This window comes from Bufo gargarizans, chromosome 3 (genome assembly GCF_014858855.1).
Source record: "Bufo gargarizans isolate SCDJY-AF-19 chromosome 3, ASM1485885v1, whole genome shotgun sequence".
NCBI classification, from domain to species: domain Eukaryota; kingdom Metazoa; phylum Chordata; class Amphibia; order Anura; family Bufonidae; genus Bufo; species Bufo gargarizans.
Window position 1 is genome coordinate 141,985,235 of NC_058082.1, and position 17,763 is coordinate 142,002,997.

At 44.8% G+C, this 17,763-nt stretch overlaps 1 protein-coding gene across 1 annotated transcript in view; it reads left to right on the forward strand.

The window, feature by feature from the left end:
• Positions 1 to 2,284: 2,284 nt before the first annotated feature.
• Positions 2,285 to 17,763, forward strand: part of LOC122931442 (tudor domain-containing protein 3-like) — a 206,425-nt gene continuing 190,946 nt past the window's right edge. Inside the window, exon 1 of the mRNA XM_044285514.1 lies at positions 2,285 to 2,455. Coding sequence (XP_044141449.1) covers positions 2,412 to 2,455 — 44 coding nt within the window. The 5' untranslated portion in view covers positions 2,285 to 2,411. The remainder of the gene's footprint in view (positions 2,456 to 17,763) is intronic.

Here is a 17,763-nt window from a genome sequence, read left to right on the forward strand (position 1 = left end):
ATCACACATGGAGTATTGTGTACAGTTCTGGGCTTATGTGAACAAGGCAGACATAGCAAAGCTGGAGAGGGTTCAGGGAGGGCAACTAAGGCTACTTCCACACTGGCGTTTTGGTTTTCCGTTCAGGGATCTCACAAGCGGATCAGTTTTGCCTTAATGCATTCTGAATGCAAAAGGGACCGGCGCCCCACAGCGGATCGCTCAGAATGCGTCAGTTTGCCTCCGTTCCTGTCTCCATTCCGCTTTGGGGGAGGACACCAAAACGCTGCTTGCAGCATTTTGGTGTCCGGTTGACGAAACTGAGCCAATGGCACTATAGAAAACGGATCCATCCTCCATTGACTTTAGATGGTGTTCAAGACCGATCTTTTTTGACTATGTTAAAGATAATACAAACGGATCCGTTCTGAATGGATGCAGACGTTTGTATTATCTGAACGGATATGTCTGTGCAGATCCATGACGGATCCGCACCAAACGTGAGTGTGAAAGTAGCCTAAAGCAATAACTGAAATGGATGGACTACAGTACCCTGAAAAAAAGACAACTGAGGAGAGAGTTAATTACTATGTATAAATGTATCAGGGGACAGTACAGAAATCCATCAGCTATTTATCCCCAGGACTGTGACTGTGACGAGGGGACATCCTCTGTGTCTGGAGGAAAGAAGGTTTGTACACAAACATAGAAGAGGATTCTTTACGGTAAGAGCAGTGAGACTATGGAACTCTCTGCCTGAGGAGGTGGTGATGGTGAGTACAATAAAGAAATTCAAGAGGGGCCTGGACGTATTTCTGGAGTGTAATAATATTACAGGCTAGAGCTACTAGAGAGGGGTCGTTGATCCAGGGAGTTATTCTGATTGCCTGATTGGAGTCGGGAAGGAATTTTTCCCCTAAAGTGCGGAAAATTGGCTTCTACCTCACAGGTTTTTGTTTGCCATCCTCTGGATCAACTAGCAGGATAACAGGCTGAACTGGATGGACAGATGTCTTTTTTTGGCCTTATGTACTATGTTACACTATGACATAGCGACTTATACCCTGTTAAGCTACACTGCCACAACCAAACCCTCTTCAGGGTTGGCTTAACTGGGCCTGTATTTTTGTTGGGAAAGTTGGCTGGCTTCAGCCCAGAAAGCCGGACCTCACCGGTCATGCCCCCAAACGATAAACCACGCCTATCTCCATGAAGCAACACCCCCCATTGCCGGCCGGGGAAAAACGGGGGGAGGAGATGGAACTTGTGGAGGGGCTGGAGGGTGTACTGGAGCCAGCCAGTCCCTCCTTCACTGTAGTTATTAACCACTTCCAGCAGTCCCCCGAGGGGTTAATAAAAACTGTGAAGGGCCTTTCACAGTAGTTATTAACCCCTCAACAGTCCCCCATTCACAGTAGTTATTAACCCCTTTCAGTCCCCTCTTCACACTTATTTATTACCCCCTTTCAGCTGTTCTCAAGACCCACACAGTAGTTCTTATTAACCTCTTTCAAAATCAGCAGCGCCTGCCCTTCCCCCCTTTCAGCAATCCCCGGCGGCCCACAGCACAGACCAGCGAGTACCTCAGCGCAGCTGCGCTCCTCAGAGTCTGTTCCTCCACTTCCTGTGTGGCCACGCCTGCACAAACCAGAATTGACTGGCGCGATGCAGGCGCTGCCGGACGTGTGACGCGACATCAGTGTGCTCTGCGTGATCATGTGGGTGATCCTTAAAGTGCCCTGTACTCGCCGAGTCTAGAGTCGCCGATAACCACAAAAAAGGAGGACTTCTGGCTGTCCACAAACCGGACGTCTGGCCACCCTATGGCAACCCCAGTTACAAGCTCTGTGTGACTGACAGGACATACTCTAGTACTGCAAGAGCTGATTGTGGGGGACACATGGGAGGTAAAGGCATAGGAAATCTAGATCTAATCCGTTTGTCTGTCCAGGCTAATCTGTTCCTATCCACCCACTGCTCTGCCTGCAGTCTATATTCTGCAGATATCACCTATGATATGACCCTTTAGTGGTTTCCCATATTAGTCATAGCTGTAAACGCCTTTGAGGAGAAACTCTTCTTGTAGCATGCATAGGTGGAAGTGTCAACATAAAGTAAGGTCTCTCCAGCAAACCATGGTAGAACGGCTGGCAAGTTTCCCTTAAGAATCATGGCGTCCTTGGTTTCCTACTAACATTTGTCTCTGTTGGTGACGTCACAGGCCTGGCGCTGGTTGGCTGTGCGCTAGGGGGTCATGCAGAGCCTATTGGCTGACGGGCCCCTGTCAACCTTTGTTGTAGTTTCCGTCATTAGGTTGCGACCAGCGCGGCCAGATGAGGTGTCACCGTCCCCGGACTTCTGAGAATTCATGAAAAGAGTAGTTGACATAGCTGGTGAGGGTCGTAGTGTGTCTGCTGTGAAGCGAACAGAAGATGGCGGAAGTGACGAGCACGTCCCTGTGTCAGGAGGAAGGCTGGTAAGCTGAGGCCCAGTACCGGAGCTCGGTGCTGCCATGCTGTCCCGGTGTTTATGTAGAGGGGGAGGGGGAGCCATGTGCAGCCCTGGGAGCTCGGCTCAGTCCCTGCAGTGCCGGCTGCTGCCGCCCTAGGCTGGGGAAACTGCTTCATCTGCTGATAACCATATGGTTGCTGAGGTAGGTGGCCCAAGTCCTGACATACCGCCCCCTGTCTTCAGCTCACTTGTACTGTAAACAGACAGACTGGTTGCTATGGACATTTTGCCTGACATCTCCACTAAATACATTGGTTGTTAGGCAGTGTGTCTGTAGCAACCAGTCTGACAGGTGTAGGTGCCTATGTACAGAGGGGGCAGTCAGCTGACTGCATAATTTGGTGGAATTGGCCAGTATTGTGTGTACATGCAGCGCGCGCCTCTCTCCCCACAGAAGCCGCTTTCTTATTCATCAGTTTTATTCACATAACTTTTTTTTTTATTTTGACTTTTTTTGTTAAAAGGGCGTCTGTCAGCAGATTTGTACCCATGACACTGGCTGAGCGGTTACATGAGCACTTGGCAGCTGAAGACATCTGTGTTGGTCCTATGTTCATATGTGCCCGCATTGCCGTTACACCTAGAGGCTCCGCTTTCTCTGCACCTTCTGCACTTTGACAGGACGGTGTAGTGAAAATGTCATCACAGCCCTGTCAGTCAATGTGCAGAGGACAGGGAAGTTGCAGAGAGAGCGGAGTCTCTAGGAGTAATGGCTAGAGGTAAAAGTCTGCTGACAGATGCTCTCCATCAGAAAAGGACGGCAGCAGGCGAGCGTCCTTCACGCACTATGTCTGCCCCTAATACTAAAATGGATGGCACAGGATTTGCGGGGCACGGAGGAGACCGAGGATGTCAATCACCTTAAGGGCTCGTTCACACGAAGGTTTTTTGCGTTCCGTATACTGGCCGTATTTGGCGGTCTGTATATGGAACCATTCTTTTCAAAGGGTCCGCAAAAGATGTGGACAGCACTCTGTGTGCTGTCCGCATCCATTGCTCCGTTCCGTGGCCCCGCAAAAATTATGAGGCATGTCCTTGTCCGTTTTGCAGACAAGAATAGGCATTTCTATAATGGGCCTCCTGTTCGGTGACGCAAATTGCAGAAGGCACACGGGCAGCATCAGTTTTTTGCGGATCTGCAGTTTGCGGACTGCAAAAAACGTCAGTCGTGTGAACGAGCCCTTACAAGGGTGTGCCAAACGGTGAGAGGACGGAGCCTCTAGGTGCTGCAGAAACGCCCCACTAGCACCTAGAGGCTCATTTTCATATTAAGTCATTATTTAGCGCTAACGGCGGCAGGCAGGGAGATATAAGTCATACCGTTATGTTCTGCTGACATTAGCCCATCGCTATTCTCAGCCAGCTACATAGGATTTTTCTGATGACAGAAACCCTTTTTATGAAATAACGTGCTGAGGTAAATTCAGTTGAATGCAGCATGATAAGAGAAACGACTGGCTCAAAAATGGGCACCAAAGTGGGTGTAAAGAGTAGAATTTAAAAAGATAAATGGTTTTGGGCCACTGAACAGTTTGTGAGCAAAAGACCTGGACAGAGGGTTGATGCCCCACATCATACCCAGTTTCAGCCTCAGCCTGGCCCTAATGGGTTCTGGGCACAAACACGTATCAGTGTGGGCAGATGGACGCTCTTTGTTACGATGGTGGTATGTGCCCGCCGCTACTGTGTGGTATACTTGATACCACACAGAAAAAAAATACCCATGCATAGTGGACAAAGTGGGGTTAATATGAGGTACATGATGGGGTTACTTACTGTTAATGTGAGACACATGGTTCTATGTTACACCATCGTTAACCCCGTGTTGCCCATTATATGAGTTACATGACGGGGTCACTGTTCCTATTGGAGGTACTAATGTAATAAGACCACGTGTCTTACATTAATGCCGTCACATAGCATGAAGCACGTACCTGTAAAAACTGCAGGAAGATTCCTCATGTTGAAGGATAAAGGACCTTTGATGATGTCATTGCCATGTGGCAAGTGGATGTTACTGGTCACATGGAAATTACATCATCAAATGTCCTTTAACCTAGAGCAAGGATCGGCAACCTTCGGCACGCCCTCTGTCGTGAAACTACAATTCCCAGCATGCTCCATTATTTCCATGAAAGCTCTTGGAAGAGCAGAGCAAGTATGTAAACTGGGAGTTGTAGTTTCACAGCAGCTGTAGTGCCGGAGGTTGCCGATCCCTGACCTAGAGCATAGAGCTGCCTTTCTATTCTTCCCCTCCCTCGATAACCCCCATCAGGCCAATCTGTGTTTTCATTGGTGGCAGTGGCCGGCCACGTCAAAGTGGGGAGGGGCGCTCTTCCTCCTTCTCCACTGTGCAGCTGATGTGGAGAGGACGGCGTGCACTGCGCTTGGCGCGCGCCATGTCCGGTACTAAGGGAACATAATAAGCTGTGCAGTAGCACAGCCTAGGATCGGAAAAATAGTGAAAGTTCAATACCCGGTGCAATCCTACACCCAAGTGCAACTTATATTACTGTAAAAAGTTCTAATTCATTAACAAAGAATGAAAAGGCAAGTTATGTGAATAAGAAGCCAGGTTCGGCTTTGTTGATGTGAGGGAGAAGGGGGTTCGGGCATGGTGAATGGCTGAGGTGTCTGTCAGTGACTGACTCTCATCTCTGGGCTTTCAGAGGGATAGGGATGTGCTGCACATTGGTAACATATACCCAGGTTATGCCATAAATGTCTGAAGTCCCAGAGGTTGGAATCCACACCTCGAGAGCGGGCCCCGTCTTGTGTCTGTGCGTGTGTGGCTCGCTGTGTTCACTTCTGCCGGGGTGTATGGGGAAGAAAGGCTGTGAGCTGACCGCTATCAGAGGGCACCACTCCCCATCTCAATACCTTTAGGCTTGTCTAACTTTGTCAGTTTTAAATTACGCCCTCAATTGTGCATGACTTAAAATAATATCCACTCGCCTGTTCCCCTCCCCCTCTGCACCAGCACAGAGGCTTAGTTTAGCGATGCTTCCCTTCCCCGGCCTGTAAACCTCCGGATGTGGTCATGTGCCCCACTGAAGCCAATGACTGGCCTCAGAAGTGATACGTCCCCGACATGTGACTACTGTGACCATAATGTTGCAGCCAAGAAAACAGATTCTGGGAGAACTGGAGTGGTGGGGTGGGATCTGCCAGATAAGTAGTGATCACCTTGTCATTGCAGGAGGATCCTCCTGAAACCCGACAACCCCTTGAATAATAGTTGCATTTGACGTCTCAGACAAAGAAAAAAAACATATGCTCATGCTGTGAGAAGGTGTAAAGAATACATTTGGCTAAATTGATGTCTCCCTCCCTTATTTCTCATCACTTTCCAAATTTGCTGAGTAAGGAGAAAAGTCAAAATTTAAAAAATTTTGTGCAAATGTGCAGAATTTTATGATGAAAAGTTAATAATAGCTGGCCGATTTCCACATCCTGCCTGCGGTACATTTACACTGATGCTTTGCTCCATTTTAATAAATATTCTTATGGACTCCTTTTTGTATCACTTTTTTGGGGCTGTATGAGACCAAATTGCTTATTTTTCTTGATAGGTCTCCCTTTTTTTTCGTACAGTTACCCCAGTATACTGTATAGTCAACTCAAAAAAAAACAAAAAAAAAACGCAGCCACTGCTCCATAGAAGTAGATGAACGTTCTGGGAGTGCTCTATAGAGTATATACGGGCACATTGGTCAGAGGTAGCATAAAAAAAGTCATAAATGTTGATGCCTGCTATATTTGCGGTATAATTAGTGACTTCTTGTACTTCTCTCCACTTTGCTAATATCACAAGTAAAGTGCAACTTTTATAGGGACATGACCCAATGTGTTTACATCAAAAACGGGCCTAAATTACAGCTTAAGGCTACATGCACACGAACGTTGTTTGTTTCTGTGTCCGTTCCATTTTTTTTAGCAGATAGGATGCGGACCCATTTATTTCAATGGGTCTGCAAAAAAAATGCCGTCAGCACCCACAAAAAAAAATAGAACATGTCCTATTCTCGTCCGTTTTAGGCATTGTTACAATAGGTCCACACAAAAAACGGATGTCATCCGTTTTTCTTTTTGCGGATCCACAATTTGCGGTCTGCAAAACGCATACGGTCGTATACATGTAGCCTAAACGGGTTATCCTGTAAAAGATAATGGTGAATTATTCTCAGGATAGGACATCATTATCACATCAGACGGGATCCCAGTATTCCCACTGATCAGCTGTTTCAGGCTCCCGGCAGCTTTCCAAGGACAGCGCCGTACATTGTATAGTGGCAGTGTTTGGTATTGCAGCTCAGCCCCATTGACTTACAACTAGGCCATGTGACCAATATACGCAGGAGGTCCCGGGTGTTGCACCCCGCAGATCTGATACTTATACCCTATTCTGAAGATACGTCATACACACCTTTTCCTGGATAACTCCCCTTAAGTCTCCACCAGCTCCTAACTGCTGTGGCTTTCAGTTTCTGGCGTACGAACAGCCAGAAGAGCCTGTACCTTGGCACATCGCTTACTTAGACTGTCTTGTGAATCTGCCTTACAGAGTATTAGACGCTCTTGTCACACAGCGCGCGCTCTCCATGTTCCTGCCTGCTGACTTATGACGGCCTATGTAGCACTGTCTCCAGTCCTCCGCAGCAACTTTTCTTAGCACTCTGCGTTGTGATGTTCCTTTGTAATTCCTCCTGGAAGCGTATAGATAGATAGATGAAGGATTTTCTTTTGACCCTGCTCAGTCAGTGCTGACGGTATAACCCGTCCCTCCAGTCGGATACTAAGGTCTTAGTTTCTTCACACATTTCCAGGAGACGCCTTCACATATAACAGTTTTGCCACAGCCCCATGTGAGGATTTTGCAGCAATATTCTGCTATCTTCCGCTTCTTGATTTCCATGGTCCTCTGCCAGTCTCTGTTTCCTGGCCTTCAGTGGAGATGTGCCGACCCATTTGGCTGTGCAGGCCGTGGTAGGATTTTTCTGCGGATCCACAGGTAACACTAGGGGTTGACTGCAGAATTACTCTTTCCCATTGTATGCAGTTTGAACAGTCTGCAACAAATGAGTGTTCTGACCGCCTCACAGATGGACATGCTGCCAGTCTCCTTGCAGAATATTTCCCCAGAATATGGGTGCAGTTTGTTCCAGGCCACGTTGCTGTGGATCTTTCCATGGTCCTCTGCCAGTCTCTGTTTCCTGGTCTTCAGTGGCGATGTGCACACATCAGCGCTTCTCTCCGTAACAGAGGAATGGCACAACCAGGAAATGTAAAGGGACTTTCTGCTTTCACGGTATTGATCGTCGATCTTCAAAGTTGGCTGTGAATGTAAGGCCCCTTTCACATGAGCGATAAGGATTCTCTCAGGGTGCGTTCATTGGAACTTGCACCATTTCGCAAGCAAGTTCAGTTTTGTTTGCGATTGCGTTCAGTGTTTTTTTTTTTTTTTTTTTTTTTTTTTTTTTTTTTCCTCCACGTGGTTGCAATCAATTTTGATATGTTTTTCACACGCGTGAAAAAAACCCTAAAGAATTGCAGACAACATCTCCTAGCAACCGGCAGTGAAAAACGCATTGCATCCAGGTTACATCCGGATACAATGCGCTTTACACTGAAGCCCCTTTTACTCCTATGGGGCCAGGGCTGCGTGGAAAACGCAGATTATAGAACATGCTGCGATTGTCACGCAATGCAGAAATTATGCGTGAAAAACAATACGCATCTGCACAGTAATGAATGGGGTCAGAATTCAGTGCGGGTGCTATGCGTTCACGTCACACATCTCACCCGCGCGGAAAACTCTTGTGAAAGGGGCCCAAGACTAGTGCGGGTCCAGTGTAGGATTTACTAAGGGCTCTTTCACACTTGCGTTCTTTTCTTCCGGCATAGAGTTCCGTCGTCGGGGCTCTATGCCGGAAGAATCCTGATCAGTTTTATCGTAATGCATTCTGAATAGAGTGAAATCCGTTCAGGATGCATCAGGATGTCTTCAGTTCCGGAACGGAACGTTTTTTGGCCGGAGAAAATACTGCAGCATGCTGCGCTTTTTGCTCAGGCCAAAAATCCCGAAGACTTGCCGCAAGGCCGGATCCGGAATTAATGCCCATTGAAAGGCATTGATCCGGATCCGGCCTTAAGCTAAACGTTGTTTCGGCGCATTGCCGGATGCAACGTTTAGCTTTTTCTGAATGGTTACCATGGCTGCTGGGACGCTAAAGTCCTGGCAGCCATGGTAAAGTGTAGTGGGGAGCAGCATACTTACCATCCGTGCGGCTCCCGGGGCGCTCCAGAGTGACAAGTGTCCTCAGTTTGTGGACTCTCATTACTTATTTTAGAAAAATGATTGGATCAAGTGAGCCCGTGTGGAAAGGCTGCATTTAGCAGCCTGGAACCTGAAAGGTTGATTTTAAAAACTAGAGGCCTGTCAGATTCGGTCATCAATACCATGTCGGCTAGTAGAAAGGAGGTAACCTCAAAGATCTATAATAAAGTATGGAGAACTTTTAATACCTGGTGTATAAAAGAGAAAGTATCCCCTGAAAAATTTTCAGTCCTTTCGGTTCTGGGGTGGAGAAAGGCCTTCGTCCGAATACACTGAGGGTTAACATATCGGCCCTTAGTGCAGTTTTTGATGAAAAAATTGCCAATCATTCCTGGGTTATCAGATTCCTTAAAGGGGCAGACAGACTGAGGCCAGCGTTGAAGGCCATGACTCCCCCCTGGGATCTCAATATAGTTCTATCAGGCTTAATAGAGAGTCCCTTTGAACCCTTATCTGCTGTCTCTATAAAATATATAACACTAAAAACCCTGTTCTTAGTAGCAATTACGTCAGCCCGCAGGGTTAGTGAAATCCAGGCCCTGAAGGTTAATGAGCCTTTCTGTGTTATTGCTTCAGATAGAATCACGTTTAAATTGGATAACTCCTTTCTTCCCCAAAAAACAAATGGACCCAAGAGAGAGTCACCAGAACCACCCCATGAATGCACATCCGACAGTAATGATCAGTATCAAAAATATATATAAAGTTTATTGAACACAACAACAGACACATTAAAAAATTGTATACAATTCAGACAAAGTGCGGTATATAATAAATAATATGTAACCGACACAAACAGGTCCACTGAGTTGCCCCACCATGGGCAAAAATGTAAAACACCAGCATATAAAGATTCAATATAGAATATAAAGCAAATATGACATAAGGTAAGACCTCTGAAGATACAAATAGACCTAAATAGGGTCACAATAAAAGGGGGCAAACCTGCGTAAACAGCTGGTTCAGTGGACCTGAAAAAATAAGAAAGCGCCCAGTGCATATCGCTGGAGCAATCTGGCTTCCTCACCCCTGAGGAAGCCGTATTGCTCCGGAGATACGTGTGGGGAAAAAAGCTGATACCCGGTTGCGCTTCTTTTAATAGGTAGTGTAAGAATCTAAAGTTAAATTCAAATATGCAAGATGTGCAACTTTTGCAAAAAAAAAAATAACTCCCTGAAAATTATTAAAAGGATCTTTGCAAATCTTGCATTAGTGAGCTTTTAAAGAAAGAGCAACCATCTATCCTTATGGAGGTTAAAGGGGTTGTCTCATCATGGACAATTGGGGCATATCACTAGGATATGCCCCCATTGTCTTATAGGTGCGGGTCCTGGACCTGTATTGTGAAGGAGGGCGCACTGCGAGTGCTGGCTCGGCTATTTCCGTCTGCCCCATAGAAATGAATGGGAGCGTGGGCCGCGCATGTGTGGTACGCTCCCATTCACTTCTATGGGGAGCCGGCTTGGTGGTGGCCGGACCGGAGTCCTCCAGCCACCACCTTGCAGGGCTTCATTCTCAATATAGGTGTGGGACCCGCACCTATACTACAATGGGGTCATATCCTAGCGATATGCCCCCATTGTGAGACCACCCCTTTAAATCTATGATTCAAAATGAAATTAAATCCTCCCTGGCCTCCCTTACGCTAGTTCCTCCTACGTCTCTGGGCAAAAAAATCCAGGTTATCAGTTCCATCCTCCTCTGACGCAGAGGACATGGACTAGGAGGCTTCCACCTCTAGACAAAATATTGAGTATCATGTATTGTCAGAAATATTACTTTTGATCTGAGGAAATGGAGGAATTACTAAGGGCAGTAAGGGCTACCATGAATATTGAAGATATCCAAAAACCCCGGTCAGTACAGGACGAGATGTTTGGGGACTACATGTGAAAAAGTCTAAAGTATTCCCCATTAACGAAAGCATTAAGGGCATGATACTTGATGAATGGACAGATCCAGAAAGAAGGTTGTGAGTCTCCAAGGAGTTTAAAAATAGGCTGTTGTTCGACCCGTCTGAAATTAAAATCTTTAATGAGACCCCAAAGATTGATATTCAGGTGGCAAAAGTTGTTTAAAAAAACTTCCCTGCCATTTGAGGATTCGTCACAGTTACGGGATCTCATGGAATGGAATGCAGATGCCCTTTTGAGGAAACTCTGGGAGGCCTCTATGTTTGGGGTAAAAAAAACATGGCGGCAACTTCTGTGACTAGGGCCATGTATTTTTGTCTCAATGAATTAGAAAACCATATAAAAAATAAAACTAGAGAGGAAATCTTAAACTCCACCCCCCCTTTTTAAGTCTGCCACAGCATTACTGGCTGATGCTTCTGCATAATTGGGCAGGTTCGCTGCTAAAGATGTGGCTCTGTCAAATTCGGCCAGACAAGCACTCTGGATGAAATCCTGGGGAGGTGACAGGACCTCCAAGGCAAAATTGTGCTCAATTGCCTTTTCAGGAGACTATGTATTTGACCCCGAACTAGATGCAATCTTAGAGAAGGCGGCCGACAAAAAGAAAGAGTTCCCAGAGGAGAATAAAAGGAAACTTTTTCGTCCCTTTTAGTTCACAGTCTAAATCCTACAGGGGAAAGGGCAAAACGTTGGAGCTATCAAAAAGAGGGCAAAGGTAGAGGATTTCTCTTTAATCCCCCAAAACAAGCAAAATGAAAAACGGTGACACCAGGGTAGGAGGAAGGTTGAGGAAATTTCTGGCCCTGTGAGAAGCAGTAACTCAAAATCCCTGGGCTTTAGACATCGTGAAAAATGTTTACAGGATAGAATTTTCCTCAACCCCTCCAAAAAGATTTCAAATCACGTCAAAAATATGGCAAGGGGTTCTAGATTTTAAAAATCGGGAGTAGTGATAGAAATACCCGAATCAGAAATAGGGAAGGGCTTTTATTAAAAATTATTCCTTGTCCAAAAACCCGACGGCGCTTTCCATATTATTATAATCCTAAAAGGTCTAAACAAATCACAATTATCCAGTACCTGGCAGCCACTAAGGAATTTAGGAAGGATGACAATCTTCTGATTCAGTTTGCAGGTCACAATAAGGGGAATGAGGTTTCCAAAGCTTCTATAGGTCGTTGGATAAAAAAACACAATATCCTGCTGTTACTCCCTATTGGGTCTTACAAGTCCTTCTAACATTAGAGCCTATTCCACCAGGGCAATGGCCACTTCTTGGGTGGAAAAAGCTGGTATATCTCTTGACAAGATTTGTAGGGCCGCTACTTGGCCAAGTATAAATACGTTCATAAAGCATTATCATCTAAATGTCTCTGCTTCTACAGATCTGACCTTTGGCCAGAAAGTTCTGCAAGCAGTAGCCCCCCTACCGTTTAATCTGTTAGTTCTTATGTGTAGCTGTCATGGTGGATTAAATGGAAAGCCGTAATTAGACTTACCGGTAATTCTGTTTCCTTGAATCCACCATGACGGCAAGTATATTCCCTCCCTTAATTGCTCAAATATGGAGTAATGCTCAAAAACTAAATAAATAAATACATTTTATATATATATATATATATATATATATATATATATATATATATATATACACTCTCTAAATAACGAGGCAGCACTTCCAGCTTTCGGTGACAGGGTGAAGACCCCAAAACTTTATTCCCAGCTGGGGTCTTCACCCTGTCACCGAAAGCTGGAAGTGCTGCCTTGTTATTTGGAGAGTACTTATTGTGGAGGAGAAGCCGACCTCTGTGAGGAATTGCACCCAGTGCACACTATCTGACTGTGCTGCTGCGGTATTTGTTGGTGTGTGTGTATATGTGTGTGTATGTACCGTATGTATGTATGTATGTGTGTGTATATATATATATAATTTTCATGCACCCACTTGGGTAATTGTTATAAACACGGATGGGGGTTGTTATAAACACGGGTGGGGGTTTTTAAACTCTGTGTGTTCCTGCCCCTATAGAGGTCAATGGGTCAATGTCATGTGTAGCCGTCAGGGTGGATTCAAGGAAACAGAATTACCGGTAAGTCTAATTGTGGTTTTCCCTTTGGATCCTGTCAACACCAAGTGCACAAATGATTTTTTTATCTTCTGGGAAGTTTGACACTTTTAAGTACTTGTAGGTGCGCAGTATCGGGCTTAGTGTTCTGCGCTACACTATGTGCTATTAAACCACCGCTCTTACTCTTCAGATTTCTTGACACTTCATTTCGCCTTCCTTGTCCTTTTGATTTTGCTGTCACACTTTCCACCTTTATTGTTCTCTATCAGGGAAAGTCCTGTGTCACTCAGTTTTTTTCCTCACTCGGCCTTATTTAAAAGATGACAAACACAATTGTTTGCTGAAAAAAAATTGTATCTGCCTCGCTGGTAAAAGGTTTGAAAAAGATGGTGTGAAAAGTCTACGCATGTCCAAGTCAATTGTTTACCGGGTCCCGGATGCTATTGTGTGGTGAACCTGCGAAATACACTTGAAAATAACATTTTAACACTCCATAAAATACATGACTTTGAGGAGCGAGAATGCTGCGGAGAGCAATTGGAAGAGCGGGAATGGAAGTAATTGTCAATGTCACAGAGACCTGGTTTGCATAGCTGTTAACAGCACAGAACAGCAAGACTTTCTGGGACCATTCAATTCTCAATCCCTTCTATTCAGATTTGCATCACTTTCTGCACTCGTTGTTAAGCATTTGAAGAAATGTACATGCGGTGTGAATAAAACAGCAGGGCTGTCTCTTTCTGAAGGCATCAGTGCTCTAATCCTTGTGGAGAGCGGCACTGGGACGGAGAATGCCTCCTCTCCTGGTGTTATCAATGAGCCTCTAACATAGACCTTTATACTCCTTGCTTTTGAGCTGTAAGAAAAGGAAGCATTAATTCAGGGACAGTCAGAGGTACTGTATATTTTGCCTCTGGTTAAAGGAATTTCACTGGAATTAGTTTAGATGGCTTTTTGCTGTGACAGGTTATATATATATATCATTTATTATTTTTAATTTTGATAGCAAAAGTTTTGGTGGCAAAACGCATAAAAGAAAGCTCATGTGATAATGTAACAGGCTTGGCTGAGACCTTGTTAAAGGGAACCTGTCAAGCTACTCGTACTAACGGCAGCATAAAGTAGAGACAGGTGAGTTGATTTCAGCGGTCTGTCATTTCTAAGTTAAAAGTAAGTGGTTGCCGAGAACCAACATTACAAAACGTTGCAGACTGGGCCTGGAAAAGAGTGAAATGTACATGAGAAGAGTCCTGGTTATTCATGAATTCCTGCTCTCCATATGCATTAGATGTGCTGTTTACAATTGTAGAAAATAATGGCGAGTGTCACTTAAACTGGTTTTCTGAGATTTTAGTACTATCCTCTGGATAGGTCATCAGTATTTGATTAGTGGTGGTCCGACACCCGAACCCCCGCCAATCAGCTGTTTGAGAATGCCGTGACGCTTCTGTTAGTACACGACCTTTTCCGTGCTTGCTAAGCACCGCTCCCTCAGTGCCCTAGGGAGAGCTTTGAGAAGGCCACAGCACTACTACGAGCATTGCTGCCTTCTCGAACAGCTGATCGTCAGGGGTCCCGGGTGTCAGACCCCCATGATCATATCCTAATGACCTATCCAGAGGACAGGTCATCAGTATTAAAATCTCAGGAAACACCTTTAACGGTTGTAGGACAGCTTTAAGCCTCAACACAACAGTAGGTTTGAGCAAGGCCTTTAGGTTTTTCTTTCTGTGTTGACTGTGGCATCTTATTATGAAATATTAAAAATTGATTTGCAATTTCCTTTTATGTTTGGAAATTAATATACTTGCACAAATGAACTGGCTACAAAAATTAAGGTATGGGGAAACTAGCTTAGTAAATCTCTGCAAATGTATTAGGCTGGATCACACAGGCAGTTTATCTGGCAGTTTTTTAAAGCTTACCGAAACTTTTAACTGAAGTTTGTTAAATTAAACTTAAATTTATTTTTATTTATTTACTTTTCCATGCCAAATAGGCACCTGAATTTAAGGTGCTTGTTACATTTTAGAATCTATACTCGCATGGAATCTCCTGTGGCCGCACCTGTCCTCCTGCCTGTACCAGTGCTAAAGCCTGGCACACATGGGCTATGCCGGGCTTTAGCAGAGAGAGCACAAGCAGGAGAGCGATGTCTTATGTGAGATCCTGCCCTGCACTCTACTCAATTTTTCTAATAGTCTGTACCGATGTGGTATGCAGGCTATTAGAGCTGAGCAGGGCAGGAGTTCACATAAGATGTCGCTTTTCTGCTTGTGCCCGCTCTGCTAAAGCCTGACATAACCCATGTATGCCAGGCTTTAGCGAAGCAGCATTGGTATAGGCAGGAGGCGCAATGCTCTGGCCTGTATACTGCTGGGTGCGGCTACAGGGGAATCCGTACTCCCATACACAGTGCTACAGTGCTCTATGGGAGTATGGCTTTTAAAGCACAATAGGCAGCAGAACGTAAGGTGCATATTTCTCATTGAAAAGTACCCCAAAAACTTAATAAAGTATGTTACAAAAATTTATTTTAGCACATTTCAAACTAAATTTAATAACGTTTTGTTAAGTTTACATACACTTTAAAGGGATTTTCCGAGACTTAAATACTGATGATCTGTCGTCTGGCTAGGTCATCAGTATGTGATCGGTGGGGGTCCAACACCTGGGACCCCTGATGATCAGCTGCTTGAGAAGGCAGCGGTGCTTGCAGTAGGGCTGGGGCCTTCTCTCAGCTTTCTCTAGGCAATTGCCTACATCGGTCACATGGCTTAGGCGCAGCTCAGTCCCATACAAGTGAATGGGACTGAGCATGATACCAAGCACAACTGCTATACAATGTATGGCGCTGTGCTTAGTGAGCAGGGAGAAGTCTGCGACACTTACAGGAGCGTCAGAGCTTTCCCAAACAGCTGATCTGCGGGGGTGTCAGACCCACACCGTGTCCTATCCTCCGGATAAGTCTCGGGAAAACCCTTTTAAGCCCAACACTGAAGTGGTTACAATAGAGTACGGTTGTTTCGGGTATCGAATTTTCGATACCCAATCGATACTTTTGCCTGGTATCTACCTCGATACCAGTATTTGCCCCCCCCCCCCCCCCCAGTATTAAAATCATTGGTGGCAGTTGCCACAGGGTCCCCTCCCCTCCTCCTCATTGGTGGCAGTTCCGATCGGAGCCCCAGCAGTGTAATCCTGGGGATCCGATCAGTTACCATGGCAGCCAGGACGCTACTGAAGTCCTGGCTGCTATAGTCAGCTCCCTGCTGCTATGTGTACTATGCACAGGGCAGCAGGAAGAGTGTGAGATCCTATTCACACTAATAGATCTATCAGGTGAATAGGAAAAGAGATTAAAAGATCCCAGGTTCTGGCCTTTAAGGGGGGAAATGGTTATTAAATAAAAAGTTAAAAAAATAAAATAAAAAAGTTAAAAACATCAAAATATTAAGTATAAATCACCCCCTTTCCCAATTTTACATATAAAATATATAAACAATAAATTCGGTAAACATATCACATATAGCCACATCTGAAAAGTCCAAACTATTAAAATAAAATAAAAATGTCCTATGCGATGAGCGCTGTAACAGAAAAAATAAAAATAAAAACTGCATGATTCGACATTTATTTATTTATTTATTTTTGTCACCTTGTCCCCCCCCAAAAAACAGGATCGGACGGTTCTTTTATGGGCTGGATGTTCCATAAAATACAGACTGCACACATTTTCTTTTGTGTTTTTATTTTTTTTGCGTGGTATAGAGTATCACAATACTTTTTTTTATGGCATTGAAACCGAATCAAATTTTGGTATCGAAACAATCCTACAATAGAAGAGGTGTCTGCCTTCATCTTCTTCTAGGATCCTCTTCTGGTTTTGACTCCAATATCTACCTCAAAAACACTGTGTGTCATTCCTGCATTATGATCCCTTATACTTATTTATTCACATTGGGCAGGATCATGGCTCAGTGTTAGCACTGTGTCCTTTGAAGTGCTGGAGTTCTGGGTGGGACTTCAACCAAGGACAACATCTACATGGATTTTGTCTGTTCCTCGTGTTTGTATGAGTTTCCATTTGGTTCTTCGTTTTCTTCCCACCATCCAAATTTATGCAGATTTGTTAATTGGTTCCCTATGAAATTAGCCCCAGTCTGTGGGAAATGGGGAAATTAGACTGAGAACCATTGGATAAATGGTCTGATGTAAATGGTGGCAATCTCTGTACAGCTCTGCTGAATATGTGGGTGCTACATAAGCAACGTGGCTAAATAGAGGGGGTCCTTGTACCTTACCGTAATTGATTTAGATAGTACTAATAAACAGAATATGGAGAAAGAAGGATGAGTTTTTCACTGCTTTTGTGACAACCTTTCTGGGAAAAGCAATGTGTTCTGGAATGTTATTGATACTTTACTGAATTTGTTACTTTTTATCATGAATTGAAATCCTTGTCTCCGATTTTTCATTTCATTTTTAATTTTTCTTAGCCCAGGATTTAGGAATGTTAAAGGCAAATTACGGTAATTCTTGAAAGTTTGCATTGAAAAGGGATGTCATGTCTGGTGATGGATCATATGGTGATGTGCGTCATAACTAGTCACTCATAAGCCTATATATCAGCGGTTCTCAACCTAAGGGTCACGACCCCTTTGGGGGTCGATCGGCCCTTTCCGGGGGGTCGCCTGAGGCTTCCTATTGTGGGTCGCCCGCACAACGGCAGCGGCCCCTTATCCTCGCGCACAGGAAGTGATGTCCTATCACTGCCTGTGCTTGAAGGAGCCTGACGTCTGGACAGGTAAGTCGGGCCGCCTGTCGGCTGAGGTCTGAGTTTTATCGTTAATGACCGCCGCTGAGCACCACTGCCACCAATGATTTAATTTAACCTGGCTAATTTTATTTTTATTATTTGGCTGAGCAAGGCTTAATTTATTTGGGGGGG